The 20649-nt window shown below is 43.0% G+C and overlaps 1 protein-coding gene across 2 annotated transcripts in view; it reads right to left on the bottom strand.

The window, feature by feature from the left end:
- The window catches only part of MCF2L2 (MCF.2 cell line derived transforming sequence-like 2), a 270244-nt gene that overhangs the window by 3347 nt on the left and 246248 nt on the right, over positions 1 to 20649 (bottom strand). For both annotated transcript variants that reach the window (XM_045037208.1, XM_023260362.2), the window contains one exon: positions 217 to 305. In XM_045037208.1, coding sequence (XP_044893143.1) covers positions 217 to 305 — 89 coding nt within the window. The remainder of the gene's footprint in view (positions 1 to 216; positions 306 to 20649) is intronic.

The raw sequence follows: 20649 nt of genomic DNA, 5'->3' as shown, positions 1-20649 counted from the left end.
AATGCGAAGGAGATGGGGATGAGGGACATGCCAGGCTGGGAGGGTCTGAGACACTTTGCAGAGCCAGTGACCTCAGCTTCCTGGGTTAGGCCTGGTCCTTATGGGTAGGCATCACGAAAAGGGGAGGGACATGGAAGGGGGAGAGAAAGAGGAGGCAGGAGTAGCTGATGAAATCGAATTGAGGGAGAAAATAAAGGAGATAAGGAAATAAATTACACTCAGAGCACTGTTCTCCTTTTCCATATCTTCTGCACCTTCGGGATGGTCAAAGGTTTCCATGGAGGTAAACTCCTTGCTGGAGCAGCCTTGGGGAAAGAGAGGAAGAATTTGACCTGCTGTGCAGGAGAGGGCCTGGGAGGATTGGTTCTGCTGCCAGTGGCCAGATGTCCTAGGAGGCAGTGCCTGTCCCCAAGAACCTCTTCTCCCCATCTCTAACTCCTGCTCTCCCAGGACCTGGATGGCTTCACCTGGGTGGGAGGTGGAGGTCTGTCCTCTTAAGGTTCTCTTTTCCAGCTCAAATTTGTAACCATGACCCCGAGAAGATCTGTCTACGTGGTGTTCACAGCCCTACTCCCGGTCCTCCAAGAAAACGGTCAGTCTTTTTGTGCTTGACAACCTTCCTGTCCTCCACCCTTCTTCCCTCTCTTCTTTTCCCCCTTTTCTCGCCCCTGATTCCTATTTCTTTGGTAGCCTCTGTCACTGCTCTCCCCATGGGAAATCAGAGGAGTGAGTACATCCTGCCTCTCTCTTCCAATGAGCTGATAAACCGATTAGTCACCACTGTGCACCTGCCATGAGCCTGGGGCTGTTAAGACACTGAGGGGAACAGCAATCTCCACCAAACACTGAACCCTACTCTGTGCCTGCTGGGATGCCAGTTTGTCAAAAGTTAAGCTTCACGTGGCCCTCTAAGGGCCTTAGCTCCATTTTACAGATGAGAAACTGGGATGAAAGAGGAATAATCACTTGGCCATGTTCCCTCGGCTGCAAGCACTGCAGCTGGGTTCTACAAGTCTTGTCTTTACCTCTCAATGAGCTTCAACAGAATAATCAATCTTGCAGGAATCTGAGTGCAGGACCAAGTCTCTGTTTGGTGACAACTCAAGGGCAGGGGTTAGGGTATGGCCTTGAAGGGCGTGGACAGGGCATGGGGGGTGAGGGCATTCTGGACACAGGAAATGAGAAGAGGGAGCGGAAGAGTCTACAGTTGGAGTTAGTGGCACAGTTCTGTCAGCAAGCAGGAAGTGTGCAAGTGGCAGCTCCCTGACCTGCCCAGAGGACCCCCAAGCCGCATTCTGGGGCCCAGGGTTCTCCCCAGGGCAGAAGTGGGGGGACCGCGCCAGCCAAACTGGGAGCAGCCAGGCAGCCCTTTCCTGGAGGCCTCCAGGAACCCTGCCTGGTGCCGGAGGGTTTTGAGGCAGCTGGACACAGTGCTCTCAGATTGCAGCAAACTTGCTTTAATTTCCAGTCCCCAGAAGTGGTGGGGTGAGGGGTAGAGGGCAGAGGAGAAACTGGCTCCCACCGCCCTCCTCCAGATGTGACTCAGGGACATCTGCAGTAACGCCCAGAGACTCCTCTTTAGGGTGGTCATTCAACATGATCCCCTGATGCCTGGAGCAGGCAGTGAGGACAAGGAATGGCAGTCTTGCTGAAAGGCTGTAAGGGAGGAATGGAGAAGACTTGCCCTTGACCACCTACCATGGGAACAGAAGGGTTGAGTCTCCAGGGGCTGTGGCCTCAGTGTCCCAGACAAAGCCGGGCCGGCAGGGCTGGGGTGGGGTGAAGGGTAGTGGCCAGGGACCCCAGAGCCACCCACTGGGAGGCCAGGGGTGAGGCCGGGCTCTGAGGCCTCTGGCAGCCATGGAGCACTCAGGGCCTGGGGCTGGCAGGGCTGGGGGACAATGTGGGAACTGGGAGACCTGACAGCCAGTTCCAGCCACTCCACAGTAAGTGGCACCTGGGGTAAAGTGATGACCAGGCACTGGTGGCTGCTTTCCTCTCCCTCCTGGGGGCCCTGCCGCAGGGGGACGGGGTCTTCAGCCTGGCGCAGGGCTGGCACAGAGGACCTCTCACACACTTGGCCACACATTGACTGCATTATTTCAGGGTCCTCTGGGCCATTTCCTGCCTCCAGGAAGGATCTATCTGAGCCTGGAAAGAGAATCCACCCTCCCAGCGCTGACAATATCCAGATACCCCCTCCCTGCTGGGGACTGTCAGCACACAGGGTACCCCAGGTGAGGGTGGAGGACACCGTCAGTTTAGTCCAGAGTTTTCCATACTCCTTAGAGATGCCAACATCGCGTCCACACAGACTACATTTCTAAAAGGAAAACTGTGGCACAGTATTACCCTTACAGGTATGATGTCCTCATCTGATCTATGCTATTATTCTATTCTACCCTTACAGGTATGATGTCCTCATCTGATCTATTCTATGCTATTATTCTATTCTACTTTATTCTGTTGTGTTCTATTCTATCCCATTCTATTCTGGGACACAGAGGAGGAGAGGGGCTGTGGAGGTGGTGGGGTCACCTGCAATCCCCTCACAACAAGACCCTTCGAGGGACAGTTTCTTCTGACACAGCCCGCAGCTGCTCTGGGTGAGCCCTCACTTGTCTCCGCCTTGGGCCCTGGGGCCCGTGGCAGCAGTGACTATACCCTATTCACCCAGCATCCCCCACGGCTCCTGGAAGGAGCTCAGAATTCTCAGGACCCACAAGCCTTGGAGAACGTCCTTCAGTCAAAGCTGGAAATGTGGGGGCCGAAAGTGCAGCTCACAGGATGAGTTTTGCTATATCTTTGTCATTTGCATATTTAATCCCTTCCTCCTGGATCCACTGGCCATGGGCTCCTAGGGGTCTTAGGTACTATAGCGGTGACAGCACTATGGAGACCCCAGAATCTTGGGCTCAGGGTCTGGCAGGTCATATGAGTGAATAAAGGAAAGACCCCTCTGCCCAGTGGTAGGAGCAGGGGCTTTGGAGTCAGTGAGACCGAGTGCAGTTCTGACTTTGCCACTCACTCACTAGCTATGTGATCTCGGGTAAGCCACTTAACCTCTCTGAGCATCTTTTCTTGTCTGTAAAAATGGGGATAATAATATCTATCACAGCTTTGATATAAGGATTAGCAAAAAGGTTTATAAAGTAAAATGTCTGGTACCTCTTAGGAATTTAATAAATAACACCTGTTATGATTACTGTTAATAGTGATTACAATAATACCAAAGAGAAGGTCTCAGAGCAGCTCTTGGTACTCCAAGTATGCTATTACTACTCATGTTTGGGGGAGATTTGTTTGCTATTGTCTTCACCCTCATAAATATCTGGGGGAAGAAACAAATTATAGAGGTAATAAATGGCTTTAAAAGGAAACACAGAGTACACACACACACACACACACACACACACATGAAAACCCAAAGCAAACACACAGGCCCTTGAAAAATACTCAATTTGATATCAGCAAAATTTTAAGTGACAGTTGCATTCTTGAAAAATGAGCAGAATGGCTCTGGTACCAGCCAAGTTCTAGTTATGTGTTGAGAAGACACTTTGAGTCTCTGTGGTTCTCCTGGTCCACGTACCAGAATAAGCATAAAGAGTGTTGGCAGAGAGAGAGATACGAAGAATGGGGAAGGTGGGCTGTAAAAATTCATGCTAGTAAGGACTGGTGTGTATTCTGTTTTCCTTCAGTGGATGATCTTTCTAGCATACATCACATATCCTAACTGGTTTTGGGAATTTAGTTTTAGCACTTAGTGTTTAGACTTCTGATCTTTTATTTTGGTTTAAAAATGGAATAAAATTTATGTATGTATGTTTGTATGTATTGGGGGGGAGGGGCAGAGGCAGAGGCGAGAGGGACAATCCTAAGCAGGCTCCATGGGCAGCGTGGAGCCCAGCATGAAGCCTAACACAGGGCTCGAACCCACCAATGTGAGATGATGTACAAACTGAAATCAAGCTGGATGCTTAACCAACTGAGCCACCGAGGCACACCCTAAAAATTGAATGAAATTTATTAACAAGTGAATCTACTGGTGAGTTGAAATTATCCTCTTCAATATACATGTTTTTGGTAAATTACAAATTTGGAAGATAAAATCACGCCTTTCCCCTTTCTGTCCACTGGATGGCACGATGGGACCATTGTAGATCCCACTAGTTCAGAGGCAGCTCTCACCCATTGATTTCAAATGGGCAAACTATTTCTATTTTGTTTCAAACTACATTTTTCCCTATCCCTTACAATTATGCAAAAACTTTTTAAGGGCCACCTCTATCATGTGAACTAAAGTACATCATTTTTACCTGGGGGCACAAAGAAGTAAAGTAATTCATCCAAAGACACAGAGCTGGGTTTGAGCTGTGAGCCCTTAACCATTGTGCTGTGCTGCTAAGCTCCTTCTCTGCCTTCTGGGAGTTAACCCATGGGGTCACTTTATGCCTAAACCATCCCAGTTGCTCTCCACAGCTCACAACAGAAGAGATCTCCAGGTTGTTTCCACAGGTACTAGGCTGGATTAGGATCTTTCTGCTTGGTGGCCCAGAGTGTAAATTATGTAAACATTGAAGTTGGTCTGTATCTGAAGCGCCCATTTCCTTTGCAAATCTGCCTTTGGCCAAGAGGAAGGAAATCACTGCTATGCATTCAATTAATTACTTTCAGGCTGCACACATTCTCAAAGTACCTTTGTTTTGTTTTGTTTTGTTTTAAAAGTGTGTTTTCTGTTGTCAGAATCCTTGCCAACTTCTAGGGCAGTCTGAGCTTGTTGTCTTGGGACTTTCAGAGCTGCTAGGAGCTGGGGTCAAAGACACTTCAGAACAAGGAAACCACCCCCAGCTCAGCAATCAGCTGCCATCAGATGTTCTGGGTTGGAACAGGCCCACAGGTGGGTGGTAGGAGGAGCTGATGTGTCTAGTTGGGTTTTGTCAAGGCTTATCCATTACACCAAAAATTTAATAGGAATTTTTCAAGAAGACTGAAATATAAAGACCCCTAATCTGTTTGTGTAGTACGGCTCCAATTTTTTTTTTTAAATATGCATTTCTATAGACAAAAAGTTTAGAGTAAAATATTTACAGTGGTTATTTCCAGTTATGTGTGATTTGCATTTTGTACTTTTCTGCATTACATTCTAAATTTTGTTTAATATACATATGTATTGTTTTTATAATCAGAAAATGAAACTTGTAATACTTACCTTTAAGAAGTGTTTATTTTTGAGAGAGAGAGAGAGTGAGCATGAGTGGGGGGGGGGGGTGCCAAAGAGAGGGGGACAGAGGATCTGAGGCAGGCTTTGCACTGACAGCAGTGAGCCTGATGCTGGGTTCAAACTTGTGAACTGTGAGATCATGACCCGAGCCAAAGTCAGATGCTCAACCAACTCTCTCTCTCTCTCTCTCTCTCAAAATAAGTATTTTTTAAAAATTAAAAAAATGATTGGTCAGTTATCTGAAATAACCCACAATCTCACCAGAGACGACTGTTTGCTATACCTTATTTTCTTTGTCATAAGAGTACATGAAAAAATTTTAAATAATAATATAATCAATTATCTAGGCCTAAAAGGAAATTCCCCCAAATCAGCAAACAACCCTTATGTACTACACTAAATGGCTCACAGGTATTAAAGCAGTCTCCCCTCCACCCCAAGACCCTGAGGGAACCAGACCCACAGTTATGTCTGCACAGGGGCCTATGGCTAAGGGCTAGCAGACAGACTCTACCTCTGTTACCTTTGTGGCACAATGGTTATTCTCATTTTACATATCTTTCAATGTCCAGGACTCAGAAAATCAGGGATAAAATAGAATTCAGAATTCAAAAATTTCAGTGTGATTCTGGCTAGTAAAATACTGTTGGAGCTTAGCTCCTTTATGTTAGCCAATAGCACCAGAAAAAGCAGACTCCTCTATTTTGTGACTGTCTCACCTTGAAATTGCTTAGGTTCTAAGAGGTTCCCACCTCACTGCCTTGCCCTGTCCAGGCCTTACCACTACTAGCATGAGGAGTCCTAGCATTCCACCCCTCAGGCTTGCACTGGAGGAAACAATTGGCCCTAATCATCATTAGGAGATCAGGCTGCCTAACCGGCAGAGAGGAATGTGTCTGGTGCTTAGGTGATCCGCTGGGACTCCTCCAATACTTCCACACCCAGCTGTAACTCTAAGTGAGTGAGTAAAAGAACAATAGTCAGACAAGAGTCTGGGACACCCACTGTGCATGCAACCAGCAGAAGAGGAGAAGGAAGGGGTATGTAGAATGAGTGGGAGGGAGAGGATGACAAAAGTACAACCTAAGGACCAATTGCAGCAGTAGGTGGCGCACATGAAAGTTAAGTAGGACTCTTACTATGTCCCCTGGTGGAGATTCCCTGCCTTGGGAACAGGCCTTGAGACTCACTGAGACTAAAGTTGCAGAGATGAGGACAAATACCTTGTGCAAGTCACTAGAGCGTGATAATGATAAGGGCACAACCCATTTGACCTCCTGGCTCCCAGATTTCATATATTCTGCCTATTGAGGCACAGTGCCATAAAATGGCCATGGGTTTAAGGTGCATACTGCATCCTGAAGATCAGCACCCCGACCCCACAGTGTCATGCTTAAACAAACCATTCCTCATCCTTGCCTTCAAGAGGCTATTCCATGGCTCTATCTGGCTGGCAGCTTCTAAATGGGGTAGGACCGGGGCGCCTGGGTGGCGCAGTCGGTTAAGCGTCCGACTTCAGCCAGGTCACGACCTCGCGGTCCGTGAGTTCAAGCCCTGCATCAGGCTCTGGGCTGATGGCTCAGAGCCTGGAGCCTGTTTCCGATTCTGTGTCTCCCTCTCTCTCTGCCCCTCCCCCGTTCATGCTCTGTCTCTCTCTGTCCCAAAAATAAATAAACGTTGAAAAAAAAAATTAAAAAAGAAAATAAAAAATAAATGGGGTAGGACCAGTAGGTCGGTCCTGTGATCATATGCCCACAGCTGAGTCTCTCCATTCTAAGCAAAGTTATGGAATAATTTTATAGTATATATAGTTGGATAATATCCATCTGGGAGCTCAGCGTCAATCTGTGCTGGCCGGCTGGACAGTCGACAGTGGCAGGAGCTACATCAGTCTTGATGACAAGGAGCCCATGCTGCTGGGCCCATGCATAGCTTCTGACTCTGCTGCAAAGGCTTCTCTCTACTTATGAGCCCACCGTGCAGGTGCTGGGGTGCCGAGGAAAAAGCGGCTGACACCTGCTGGCCAAGTCATCCAGGCGGTGTAGTTGTCTGGCACCTTTTCTGCAACTGATATTCTCTAGTAGGTATGAAAATGATACAAAGATCCTCACATTTTGAGCTTAAGTCTATGGATCTTGTGCCTCTTCCCCAGTCAGATCATGTTATAATTAGATGCTAATCATTATCCTGGAAGGAAGGTGGGGACGCATCCTGAGAAGGAAGGCTAAGCATAGCCTTGTATGTCTCATCTGCAACTTCTGCATAATCTTGGGGGTAAGAAGGGTCTGATTCCCAACAAGGGGGGGGGGTGGGACACTTACGCCAGCCCAGGGGGACAAGGGGCATATACCTAGATATCCTCATCACAAGTTTTAGAGTCCCACATTTTCCCTACCAGGGCCTGACTTGCTTGCTCATCTACTAGCACTAGGAGCCCAAAATGATTAGGTAGCAGACTTGCCTGGGCTGAGAATTCATCCTTCTTCCACACACAGCCATGCTGTAGAAGATGAGGGCCTGAATGCTGGCAAGGAGGTTCATTCTCATATTGGGCTTTAAACTGGTGGTTAATCTGATCCTGTCACTCTCTTCACTCTCTTCAGTGCATCAGTGGTGCTTAGCAATAGCCTCCCACTTCTATGCTCCTGATACTTAATATTTCCCCCAAACTTCCCAAATACTAGAGACATCGCACCAACTGGTACATCCCTGTCCACCTATATCTGACCCCAGGTGTCACCGCAGGTGAAGATCTTAGCCACTGAACTGCTACCACAAACCAGGGACCAGGGCTTTCAACAGTCCACCCACCAACAGAGATGGAGTCCTCTGCCATCAGGCCGGCAAGTGACCTATTAATGCCAGAATCCCATCCTTCCTTTCTAGGACCTCTGCTGGTAGTGTCTTAGGTTTCTCAGAAGCGGATTGCACAAGAGAGTTGTGGAGAAAGGGCTTCCAGAGGAAACCTGTAAGAGCACTGAGGACAGAAGCCAGGGCAGGGAAGACGCCAGGTGCAGATGTGGGCTCAGCTCAAGTCTAGCATCAGCCTGATCTCCTAGGAAACCCTGGAGCATAGATGGTGCTACACGTGTCTCCTTTGAGGCAGAAGGGCTGGTTTTTGTACCCTGAATCAGTTAGTCATTGGCTGGCTATAAACTGCCCCTGTGGGAGGCCATAACCTCTAAGGCATTTCCTGGCTAGACAGCTCTGGTCAGCTGAGGGCTGGACAGTGGGTACACACACCTGGTAAAAAGGATGTGGGCAAGGTGTCAACAGCCTCTATTACATTACTGTGTGTGATTTTTTTAATTAAAAAATGAATAGACTTTAGAGAAGTTTTAGGTTTACAGAAAAATTGAGCAGAAAATAGAGTTCCCATATAACCTCTCTACACTCACTCCCTACATAGTATCTCTTATTATTAACATGTTACATTAGTGTGGAACATTTGTTACAATTAGTGAACCTATACTGATACATTATTATTAACTAAAGTCCACATTACATCAGGGTTTACTCTTTGTGTTGGATAGTTCTGTGGGTTTTTTATAAATTTTTTTTTCAACGTTTATTTATTTTTGGGACAGAGAGAGACAGAGCATGAACGGGGGAGGGGCAGAGAGAGAGGGAGACACAGAATCGGAAACAGGCTCCAGGCTCCGAGCCATCAGCCCAGAGCCCGACGCGGAGCTCAAACTCACGGACCGCGAGATCATGACCTGGCTGAAGTTGGACGCTTAACCGACTGCGCCACCCAGGCGCCCCAGTTCTGTGGGTTTTGACAAAAGCGCAATGTCATGTGTCTGCCATTATAATATACAGAGTAGTTTCACTGGCCCTAAAATTTTGTGCTCAACCTGTTCATCCCCTCTTCCCCAAATCCCTGGTAACCACTGATCTTTTTACTGTCTCTATATAGTTTTGTTTTCTCCAGAGTGTCAAATAATTGGAATCATACAATATGTATCTTCAAACTGGATTCTTTCACTTAGCAATATGCACTTAAATTGCCTCATGTCTTTTTGTGGCTTGATAGCTCTTTTTTTTTTTTTAATTTTTTTTTAACGTTTATTTATTTTTGAGACAGAGACAGAACATGAACGGGGGAGGGTCAGAGAGAGGGAGACACAGAATCTGAAACAGGCTCCAGGCTCTGAGCTGTCAGCACAGAGCCTGACGCGGGGCTCGAACTCATGGACCGTTAGATCATGACCTGAGCCTAAGTCGGCCGCTTAACTGACTGAGCCACCCAGGCGCCCCAGCTCATTTCTTTTTATTCCTGAATAATTTCCCATTGTATGGATAAATCACAGTTTGCAACTCACTTGGGTAAATACCACAGAATATGCTTGTTGGACTGTATGGTAAAACTATTTTTAGCTTTTGTAAGAAACTCTCAAACTACCATTTTGCATTGTCACCAGCAGAGAATGAGAGTTCCTGGTGCTTTGTACCATCACCAGCATTTGGTATTTTCAGTGTACTATATACTACTTTTCACACTGTAACTCTTGAGTTTTGCTTTTTGGTTTCTGGGTTTGTTTTGTTATGTTTTGCTTTGAGGTGTCAGCCAGTCTTCTGAAGAGCTGACTGGTTTTTGTGAAACTAACTTGTGAAAAAGTTGTCAAAGTTCACAGGACATAATGGTTATTCCCTTGTTATCTCCCTGACTCCTGAAGCCAGCCTGCTTTCCTAGCATTGAACTGTGAGCGTGCACACACACACACACACACACACACACACACACAGCCTACAACCAAGTCTAGACGAAGGCGCACTTAACTAAATGTTATCCATTCTTCTGCTTATCTCATACCTTTGAGTCTGATCACTTGGAATTAGCAGAATAGACAGAAGAAAGGCACTGGGACAATCCACATCCTTATGTTTTAGGTGAGGGAGTTATAACTTATCAAGTAGTCATATCTATAAATTTATAGATTATGCCACTGTTGACGATTGTATACCAATGTCTTCAAGCAAAGGGTCTTTTAACAGTCTCTTTAAGAGAATATTGGCACATGGGGTGCCTGGGTGGCTCAGTTCATTGGGCGTCTGACTCAGGCTCAGGTCATGATCTCGTGGTCCATGAGTTCAAGCCCCACATCAGGCTCTGTGCTGACAGCTCAGAGTCTGGAGCCTGCTTCAGATTCTGTATCTCCCTCTCTCTCTGCCCCTCCCCCACTCATGCTTTGTCTCTCTATTTCTCTGAAAAATAAACATTAAAAAAAAGAGAGAGAGAATCTTGGCACATGAAAAAGGGAGTTAAATGCTTTAAGAAACAAAACATACTTCAGGACTAGATAAGGCTGGATAAGGTCCATTTTCTAATAGTTCTTGATAATCGGAAGAGTCACCTGTTAAATAACCTAGAATGGAATTCTCAACACACATTTTACTCATCTGTAGGGCCCCAGCTGAAAGGACAGTCCATTACCAGGGGTTTGCCTTCATTTTAGCTTTTCAAAATGGAAAAGAAAGTCACGATGTAACTTGATCAGAGACAGTTTTGGGGGATGAAGCTAATTATTTAGATGAAAATCTGATTTTATCTTATCCTTGAAAAAAATTTTTTAATGTTTATTTTTCAGAGAGAGAGAACATGCACGAGCAGGGGAGGGGCAGAGAGAGAGGGAGACAGAGGATCCAAGCAGGCTCTGCACCATCAGCACAGAGCCCAATGTGGGGCTCAGATCCACATACTGTGAGATCATGACCTAAGCTGAAGTCAGACACTTAAGCGACTGAGTCACCCAGGCGTCCCTGATTTTATCTTTTTTTAAAAAGTTTTTCACAAGCCATTATAAAATCTCCATGGAAAACAAAACATAAAAATTTCATATCTCCCAGAGATTTTACTACATTCTATAGAGAGATAGGTCTTATTGTGAAAAGCAAATTTAGGCATTATATTCTATAAACTCTCACCAGCCAAGATTTTTCTCAAGCCTAACTTTTCCTGGTCTGTACTAAGAAGAAAGCAAGGTCATTTTGTATTTTCAAAATATAAAATATTGTTTTTTAAAGATTTTTTAAAAAAAGTTTATTTAATTTTTGAGAGAGAGAGAGAGAGAGAGAGAGAGAGAGAGAGAGAGAAGGGGAGGGGCAGAGAGAGAGAGAGGGAAACAGAATCCCAAGCAGGCTCTGCACTGTCAGCACAGAGTCCAATGTGGGGCTCAAACTCACAGAACTGTGAGATCATGACTTGAGCCGAAATCAAGACTGAGCCACCCAGGCACCCCCCAAATATAAAATATTATAACTCACATATATACCCTAATTGAGAATCACTGCTTTATTAAAGGCATTGCCACCAATATTTGTTGACCAAGACTGCACATCCAATTACTTATTATGTGACCATCTTCCTGTTAATTTGCCATTTCATGCTCATTAGCATCCAAGAGTCTAGAAGTCTGACCAATAAGCATAACATTAATTAGCTTTGCCTCTGAGTTGGGGTGTGGGGTCTGTGTATATTTCTTCAATGACTTTTGTACTTTGTAGGTACTCAGTAAATGTATTTTGTGCTAAAATTCCTTCCAGATGCCTTTTCTAAATAAACTGTAGGCCTAAATACATACTGCATGTCCCATGAAATTAATTACATAATAGTCCCAAACTGGAGTCTCAAATACTAAATCAAGACTTGAATTATGGGCAGTGGTAACAGCATAAAGTAGGAGGTCTATTGGAAAAGGTTATCTTCAATTTAAACAGGCAAGGACAGAAAAGATGGCAACAAACACAGCACATTCAGAGCCCTGTAAACCATAATCTATTATGTCATTAGAATATAAAATGCTTCCATACTTGTTCTTTTTGATCCCATACCCAATTTTAGCCACCAGAAAACCGACACACCAAGAAATCAGGGCTGAAGCCTTGTGGGGAAGCACCTGGATCAAGTGTTCCTAACCTTTCCCTGGAAAAGCTCTGAGAGGAGGTGAAATCCATAAATCCTGGACACAGCAAGAAATAAAGTTGCCATGACCCAGTGTCTTTATTCCAAGCAGAGACATACTGGCAATCTCTTATCCCTACAATCATTTCCTTAAAAGGGCAGCTTTTCCAAAGAGGGAGTCACATTAGATGTGAAACATTTGCCCTTCTTGTTAATTCTGGCCTAATTAGAGCCACACAAATGAATAGCAGAAAACCGATTTTATATCTTTCTTCTCATTCACATAATTAAGGAAGGGGCTGAGAATCAGGCAATGTCTTCCTCAGCTTCTAAAGAGCTGGTATCCCCCATTACTCCCCCACTCTCCCACTGGGTCCTACCTTTAATCCCATCTGTGCCGGGGACTGGGTCTTCCTAACTGCTGGTAGCTGTTTCCATATTTTCAATCCAGGGAACAAATCCCATTCCATTGCCTTTTCTTTAGAGAAATATACACGAATGTTGAGCCATTGGAAAGAATGGCACATGCATTCCTCCCTATGCCTGTTGGAGTGGTGCTGGCTCACTCGGGTTCTCCTAAAGTTTCAAGGACCTGCTTCATCCTCCTTCACTATAGTCTAGGACCTGCCTTGGCTCTGGGCATGACAGTCAACAAGGGAATGTTCAATGGACACCATTTGCTGGATTATACAGTTAACTTCGAACTGGCTGCAAGTCTTTTTTTTTTTTTAAGATTTTATTTTTAAGTAATCTCTACACCCAACATGGGGCTCAAACTTATGATCCCTAGGTCAAGAGTTGCATGCTCTATCAACTGAGCCAGCCAGGTGCCCCTGGCTACAAGTCTTAAAGTGGGAGAGGTGAGGAGGAGGAATCCCCTTTCATCCTCGTAAAAGCTGTTTCATGGGCTCGCTATGGCTCCCTCCTCCTCTCTTCCCTGTCCTGAAATGCCAACTATTATAGTAATTCTTTTGGGTTAGATTAGCTCAACACTTGCTAGGCTCTGGAGGTGTGAGATGAATGAGATGTGTCCTGAGCTAAACCTCATCACCCCGACTCTGCTTGCAGAGTGGTTTGCCAGCCTGATGTGATTATTCAATGAGTTCTTTTATTTGTTTATTTGCTAAACATTTACTGAGCACCTATGAGTGCTAGGCCTTTATATAATATGAGGCCTAAGGGAAGTTAAAACTAATAAGACAACCTTCATTCTCTAGAGGAATTCGTGGTCTAATGGGAAGAAAAAGTTAAACACACCATAAAATTATAATAGAGCCTATTAGATGCTGTAGTAGAGTACTTGCTCTGTCTAGCACAGTCCTCACCCCCTCTCACCTCTATCATCTTTTTGACTGAGGGCCTGGGTGCCTCCATTAGGATCAAGCCAAAGGAGCCTAGGAAAACTAAGCAGGCACTGTACCTGAACTGGATTACAGGTTCATTCAACAATCACTTATTAGGTACTTCCTGAGTGCCTTGCACAGGGTGAGGAGTTACAGATGGAGAACATTTTTGAGTGGACAGGCATAGATGGGGATAAGGAGCACCTTTCCAAAATCCCTTCTGAGTCTGTACTGCCCCTTCCTCCTGGCTGTCTCCAGAGGCACCCTGGAAAATGTTTTTGATTTGGTGTTTCCATTTTCTTTGGGTAAATACCCAGAAGTGGAATCACTAGATAGTATGGCACTTTTATTTTTAGTTTTTAAATGAATCTTCATACTCATTTCCATAGTGGCTGCACCAATTAACATCCCCACCAACAATGCTTGAGGGTTCCCTTTGCTTCACATCCTCAGCAACATTTGTTATTTCTTTCCTTTTTGATAGTAGCCATCCTGACAGGTGTGAGGTGATACTCTTTGTGGTTTTGATTTGTATTTCCCTGATGATGACTGATGGTGAGCATCTTTTCATGTGTCCGTTGGCCAGCTGTATGTCTTCTTTGGAAAAATGTCTATTCAGGTCCTCTGTTCATTTTTAATCAGACTATTTGTGTTTTTTTGGCACTGGATTATAGGAGTTCCTTATTTATTTTGGATATTTATGCCTTATTGTATGTATCATTTGCAAATGTTTTCTCCCATTCAGCAGGTTGCCTTTTTGGTTTGCCTTTTTGGTTTCCTTTTTTTCCTTTTTTCCTTTCCTTTTACACTAAAAAGTGTAAAAGCTTTTTAGTTTGATGTAGTCCCAATAGTTTACACTTTTGCTCTTGCTTCCTTTGCTTGGGAGATTTACCCAGAAAAATATTGCTAAGGTTGATTTCCAAGAGGTACTGTCTGTCTTAGGAGTTTTGTGGCTTAGGGTCTTACACTTAGGTCGTTAATCCATTTTGAGTTTATTTTTGTGTATGGTATAAGAAAGTGGCCCAGTTTAATTCTATTGGATATAGCTGTCCAGCTTTCCCAACACAGTTTGTGGGGGAAACTGTCTTTCTTCCATTATATGTTCTTGCCTCCTTTCTTATAGATTAGTTAAGCATATAAGCATGGGTTTGTGGCACCTGGATGGCTCAGTCAGTTGAGTGTCTGACTTCGGCTCAGATCATGATGTCACGGTTTGTGAGTTCAAGCCCCACATTGGGCTCTGTGCTGTCAGTACAGAGCCACTCCAGATCCTCTTTTCCTCCCTCTCTCTCTAAAAAATAAACAGACATTAAAAAAAAACCCACATGGGTTTATTTCTGGGCTATCATTTGTGTTCCACTGATCTATGTCTATTTTTGTGCAAGTACCATACTCTTTTGCTTACTATAGATTTATAGTATATATTGAAATCTGGGACTGTGATACCTCCAGCTTTGTTCTTCTTTCTCAGTATTGTTCTGGCTATTCGGGGGTCTTTTGTGGTTCCATTCAAATTAGAAGATTGTTGGGGCGCCTGGGTGGCGCAGTCGGTTAAGCGTCCGACTTCAGCCAGGTCACGATCTTGCGGTCCGTGAGTTCGAGCCCCGCGTCGGGCTCTGGGCTGATGGCTCAGAGCCTGGAGCCTGTTTCCGATTCTGTGTCTCCCTCTCTCTCTGCCCCTCGCCCGTTCATGCTCTGTCTCTCTCTGTCCCAAAAATAAATAAACGTTGAAAAAAAATTTTAAAAAAAATTAGAAGATTTTTGTTCTAGAGGCACCATGGTGGCGCAGTCGGTTAAGCCTTTGACTCTTGGTTTCAGCTTAGGTTGTGATCTCACAGTTCGTGGGTTTAAGCCCATGGTGGGCTCTGTGCTGACAGCATGGAGCCTGCTTGGGATTCTGTCTTTCCCTCTCTATCTGCTCCTCTCTCTCTCTCTCTCTCTCTCAATAAATAAATAAAGTTTAAAAAATTTTTATAAAAAATATTTTGTTCTAGTTTTGTGAAAAACACTATTGGTATTTTGATTGGGATTGCATTGAATCTGTAGATTGCTTTGGATAGTATGGACATTTTAACAATATTTGTTCTTTCAAGCATAGCATATTGTTCTATTTATTTGTGTCATCTCTTATGTCTTTCATCAATGTCTTACAGTTTTTGAAGTACAGGTCTTTCATCTTTGGTTAAATTTATTCCTAGGTATTTAATACTTTTATTTTATTATTTTATTTTATGCAATTATAAATGGGACTTTTAATTTTTAATTTCCCTGTCTGCTATATCATTAGTAGTGTATAGAAACAAAACAGATTTCTGTATATTGATTTTGTATACTATGACTTTACTGAATTCATTTATTACTTCTAATAAGTTCTTTGGTGGAGTCTTTAGGGTTTTCTATGTATAGTATCATGTCATTTGCAAATAGTGAAAATTTTACTTCTTGCTTATCAATTTGGATGCCTTTTATTTCTTTTTCTTGTCTGATTGCTATGGCTAGGATCTCCAGTATTATGTTAAAAAAAAATGGTGAGAATGGACATCCTTGTCTTGTTCCTAATGTTAGAGGAAAAGCTCTCAGTTTTTTACCAATAAATATGATGTTAACTGTGGGCTTTTCATATAGGCCTTTATTATGTTGAGGTATGTTTCCTCTAAACCTATCTTGTTGAGGGGTGCCTGGGTGGCGCAGTCGGTTAAGTGTCCGACTTCAGCCAGGTCACGATCTCGCGGTCTGTGAGTTTGAGCCCCGCGTCAGGCTCTGGGCTGATGACTCGGAGCCTGGAGCCTGTTTCCGATTCTGTGTCTCCCTCTCTCTCTGCCCATCCCCCGTTCATACTCTGTCTCTCTCTGTCCCAAAAATAAATAAAGGTTGAAAAAAAAAATTTAAACCTATCTTGTTGAGAGATTTTATCATAAATGGATGTTGAATGTTGTCAGATGCTTTTTCTGCCTCTATTGAAATGACTGTATGATTTTGATCCCTCATTTTATTAATATAGTATATCACATTGATTGCTTTACATATATTAAACTATCCTTGTATCCCTGGAATCAATCCCACTTGATTGTGGTGAATAAACCTTTTAATGTATTTTTGAATTCAGCTTGCTAATATTTTGTTGAGGATTTTTGCATCTGTGTTCATCAGAGATGTTCATCTATACTTTTCTTTTTTTATAGTACCTTTGGTTTTGCTATTAGGGTAATGATGGCCTTATAGCATGAATGTGGAAGCATTACTTCCTCTTCTATTTTTTGGAATGGTTTGAAAAGAATAGATACTAAATCTTTTTTAAATGTTTGGTAGAATTCACTTGTGAAGCCATCTTGTCCTGGACTTTTGTTTGTTGGGAGTTGTTGTTGTTGTTGTTGTTTCCTTAATTACTGATTCAATTTCATTACTAGTAATTGGTCCGTTCAGATTTTCTTCTTCTTCCTGATTCAGTCTTGGAAGATTGCACATTTCTAGGAATCTATCCATTTTTTCTAGGTTGTCCAATTTGTTGGCATATAAATTTTCATAGTAATCTCTTATAATCCTTTGTTTTTCTCTGGTGTCAATTGTAACTGCTCTGTCATTTCTGATTTTATTGGAGTCCTCTCTTATTCTCTTGCTGAGCCTAGTTAAAGGTTCATCAGTTTTGTTTAACTTTATGAAGAGCCCGTTCTTAGTTTCATTGATCTTTTCTATATTTTTAAGTTTCTATTTCATTTATTTCCATTCTGATTTTTATTACTTCCTTCCTTCTACTAACTTTAGCCTTTGTTTTATTTTTTTTTAGTTCCTTTATGTGTGAGGTTAAATTGTTTATTTGAGATTTTTCTTCTTTCTTGAAGTTGGTCTGTACCACTATAAACTTCCTTTTAGAAGAGCTTTCACTATGTTGCAAACATTTTGAACTGTAGTGTTTTCATTTTCATTTGTCTGCAGGTATTTTTTAATTTTTACTTTGATTTCTTCATTGACCCATTGGTCGCTTAGTAACATGTTATTTAGCTTCCATGTTTTTGTTTCTTCTAGTATTTTCCTGTAACTGATTTTCATACTGTTGTGGTTGGAAAAGATGCCTGATATGATTTCAGTCTTCTTAAATTAATTGAAACTGGGTTTTTGACCTTTCATGTGATCTGTCCCAGAGAATGCTTGTGGGGTTCTGCTTCTTATCTATATTTTACATTCCTGTCACAACCTAGGGAGCACAGGGTTAGGACTTGAGTAGGGCTTGAGAGGCCACACTGAAGAAGGTAGCAAATGCAGAGACATGGTTTAGGGGAGAAACAGGTTGTAGCTGCTGCAGAGGGGAGGCAGTCATGGTCACAGAGAAGGATGAGAGAGAGAGAGAGAGAGAGAGAGAGAGAGAGGAGCACACAGGGGAATGTACAAGGAGAACATTTCTATAGCCATTGACTTAGAAAATGAGAGGGGCTGAATTTTCATGGGTTCTTGCAACCAATGGGGCTTAAAGCCTGCAGTTTTAAAGGCTTGGCTGGGACAGAGCTGGAGGACACTGAGCTATTCCTGGAGAAAAGGCAGGCAAACAACCCAGGGGGATACAGCTTGGAAAAAGCATCTGGAGAGTGCCTGGGGCACACTAATGGGGGAGATTATTTGCTCTTCTGAGAGCTTGTCCTTGAGAAGCAGCATTCAGACACATTTCTTTGGGAACAAAGGAGCTGGTTAGGGCTATTTCCTTTTCCAGGCCCTCAGCATAAACAGAGCCACCTGTGAGAAGCAGTATAGTGCTGACACGGCCGGCGGGCCGCCTAACTTGCTTACACTAAGCCCCACCCCCCTGTGCTCTACTACCCTTCCACTACTATTCTCAGTCTTCCTGCCTCAGTCCCAGTGTGGCAAGCCCCACCCCCAGAAGACCAGCAAAAACCCGTTCCCACACCATGTTGCCCAATCAGAAAGTTTTGCAGGGCCCTAGTTCCAGTGGAGGAGGTGACAGGTCTCATTTCACAAGCAGACCAGAGCACACCTCTGTTAAAGCTTGCCACATTCAGGCCAGGGATCAAACGCTGCTCACAGCAAGCAAGGAGAGCCTCTGCAGATGACTGGCCTGAGGGATATAGCAGCCAGAACATAGTAGAGTGCACGCAGCACACACTGGAGGCACTCCCTGAAGCACCAGGCCCAGGGCACTACATGACCTCTTCTTCATAAGGCCATTATTTCCAGCAGCAGGAGACATAACTGGCTTTTCTAGCATACAGAAGAAGGCAGAAACTTAGACAAAATGCCAAGATGGAGTAATTCATCACAAATGAAAGAACAAGATAAGGCCACGGCCAGAGATCTAAGTGAAACAGATGTAAGTAACAAGCCTCATAGAGAATTTAAAGCGACAATTATAAGGATACTCATTGGGCTTGAGAAAAGAATAGAGGACATGTGAGACCCTTACCTCAGAGATAAAGGAGCTAAAAAAGAATCAGAGATGAAGAGTGCAATAAATGAGATTAGAAACATGGTTGATGCAATTTGAATAGTAGGCTGGAAGAATCAGATGAATGAATTAAAGACCTAGAAGACAAACTAATGGAAGGCAATAAAGCTGAACAAAAGAGAGAAAGGAGAATTATACAAAATGAGAATAGACTTAGGGAATTTAGTGTATCCATCAAATGTAATAACATTAGTATTACAGGAGTCCCAGAAGAAGAGAAAGAGGGGCAGAAAATTCATTTGAAGAAATAATAGCTGAAAACTTCCCTAATCTGAGGAAGGAAACAGACATCCAGATCCAGGAGGCACAGAGAACTCCCATTAAAATTAACAAAAGCAACCAAAAACCATAAAATACCTAGGAATAAATCTAACCAAAGACCTGAAATTTCTATACATTGAAAACTATAAAAAGCTTATAAAGAAATTGAAGAAGACATACAAAAATAAAAATGGAAAAATACTCCATGCTCATGGAATGGAGGAACAATATTGTTAAAATGTTAATACTACCCAGAGCAATCTATATATTTAATGCAATCCCTATCAAAATAACACCAGCATTCTTCACCAAGCTAGAACAAATAATCCTAAAATTTGTATGGAACCAGATAATACCCAAAATAGCCAAAGCAATTCTGAAAAAGAAAACCAAATCTGGAGGCATCACAATTCCGGACTTCAAGATGTATTACAAGGCTGTAATCATAAAGACACTATGGTACTGGCATAAAAACAGACACTCAGATCAATGGAACAGAATAGAGAACCCAGAAATGGACCCACAAATGTATGGCCAACTAATCTTTGACAAAGCAGGAAAGAATATCCAATGAAATAAAGATAGTCTCTTAAGCAAATGGTGTTGGGAAAACTGGACAGCAACATGCAGAAGAATGAACCTGGACCACTTTCTTACACCATACACAAAAATAAACTCAAAATGGATGAAAAACCTAAACATAAGACAGAAGCCATCAAAATCCTCGAGGAGAAAGCAGGCAAAAACCTCTTTGACCTCGGCTGCAGCAACTTCTTACTCAACATGTCTCTGGAGGCAAAGGAAACAAAAGCAAAAATGAACTATTGGGACCTCATCAAGATAAAAAGCCAAGAATACTCTATCCAGCAAGGCTATCATTCAGAATAGAAGGAAAGATAAAGAGTTTCCCAGACAAACAAAAACTAAAGGAGCTCATGACCACTAAACCAGCCCTGCAAGAAATATTAAAGGAGACTCTGTGAGTGGAAAAGAGATACTAAAAGTGACAATATAAAGGCAGGAAATACAAAAGCAGTAAAAATGAATATTTCTGTAAAAATCAGTCAAGGAACTCACACACAAAAAAGGATATAAAATATAATAACATATACCTAAAACATGGGGAGGGGAATGGGTTCAAATTTGAAAGACTATCAACTTAATATAGACTTAAAATATCAACTTAAAGTAGACTGCTATTTGCAGAAGAGGTTATATAAACCTAATGGCAACCATATATCAAAAACCACTAAGAAACATGCAAAAAATAAAGAGAAATAAATCCCAATGTATCACTAAAGAAAATCAGCAAAACATGAAAGAGAGAAAGACGAGAAAGGTCAGAGAAAATCTCCAGAAACAACCACAAAACAAGAAATAAAATGGCAATAAATACATATCTATCAATAATTACTATGAATGTAAATGGATAAGTGCCCTCATCAAAGACATAAGGTGTCTGAAT

This window comes from Felis catus, chromosome C2, assembly GCF_018350175.1.
Source record: "Felis catus isolate Fca126 chromosome C2, F.catus_Fca126_mat1.0, whole genome shotgun sequence".
Lineage (NCBI taxonomy): Eukaryota > Metazoa > Chordata > Mammalia > Carnivora > Felidae > Felis > Felis catus.
The sequence above is the reverse complement of the archived record's forward strand: the minus strand, read 5'-3'. Positions and strand labels throughout refer to the sequence as shown.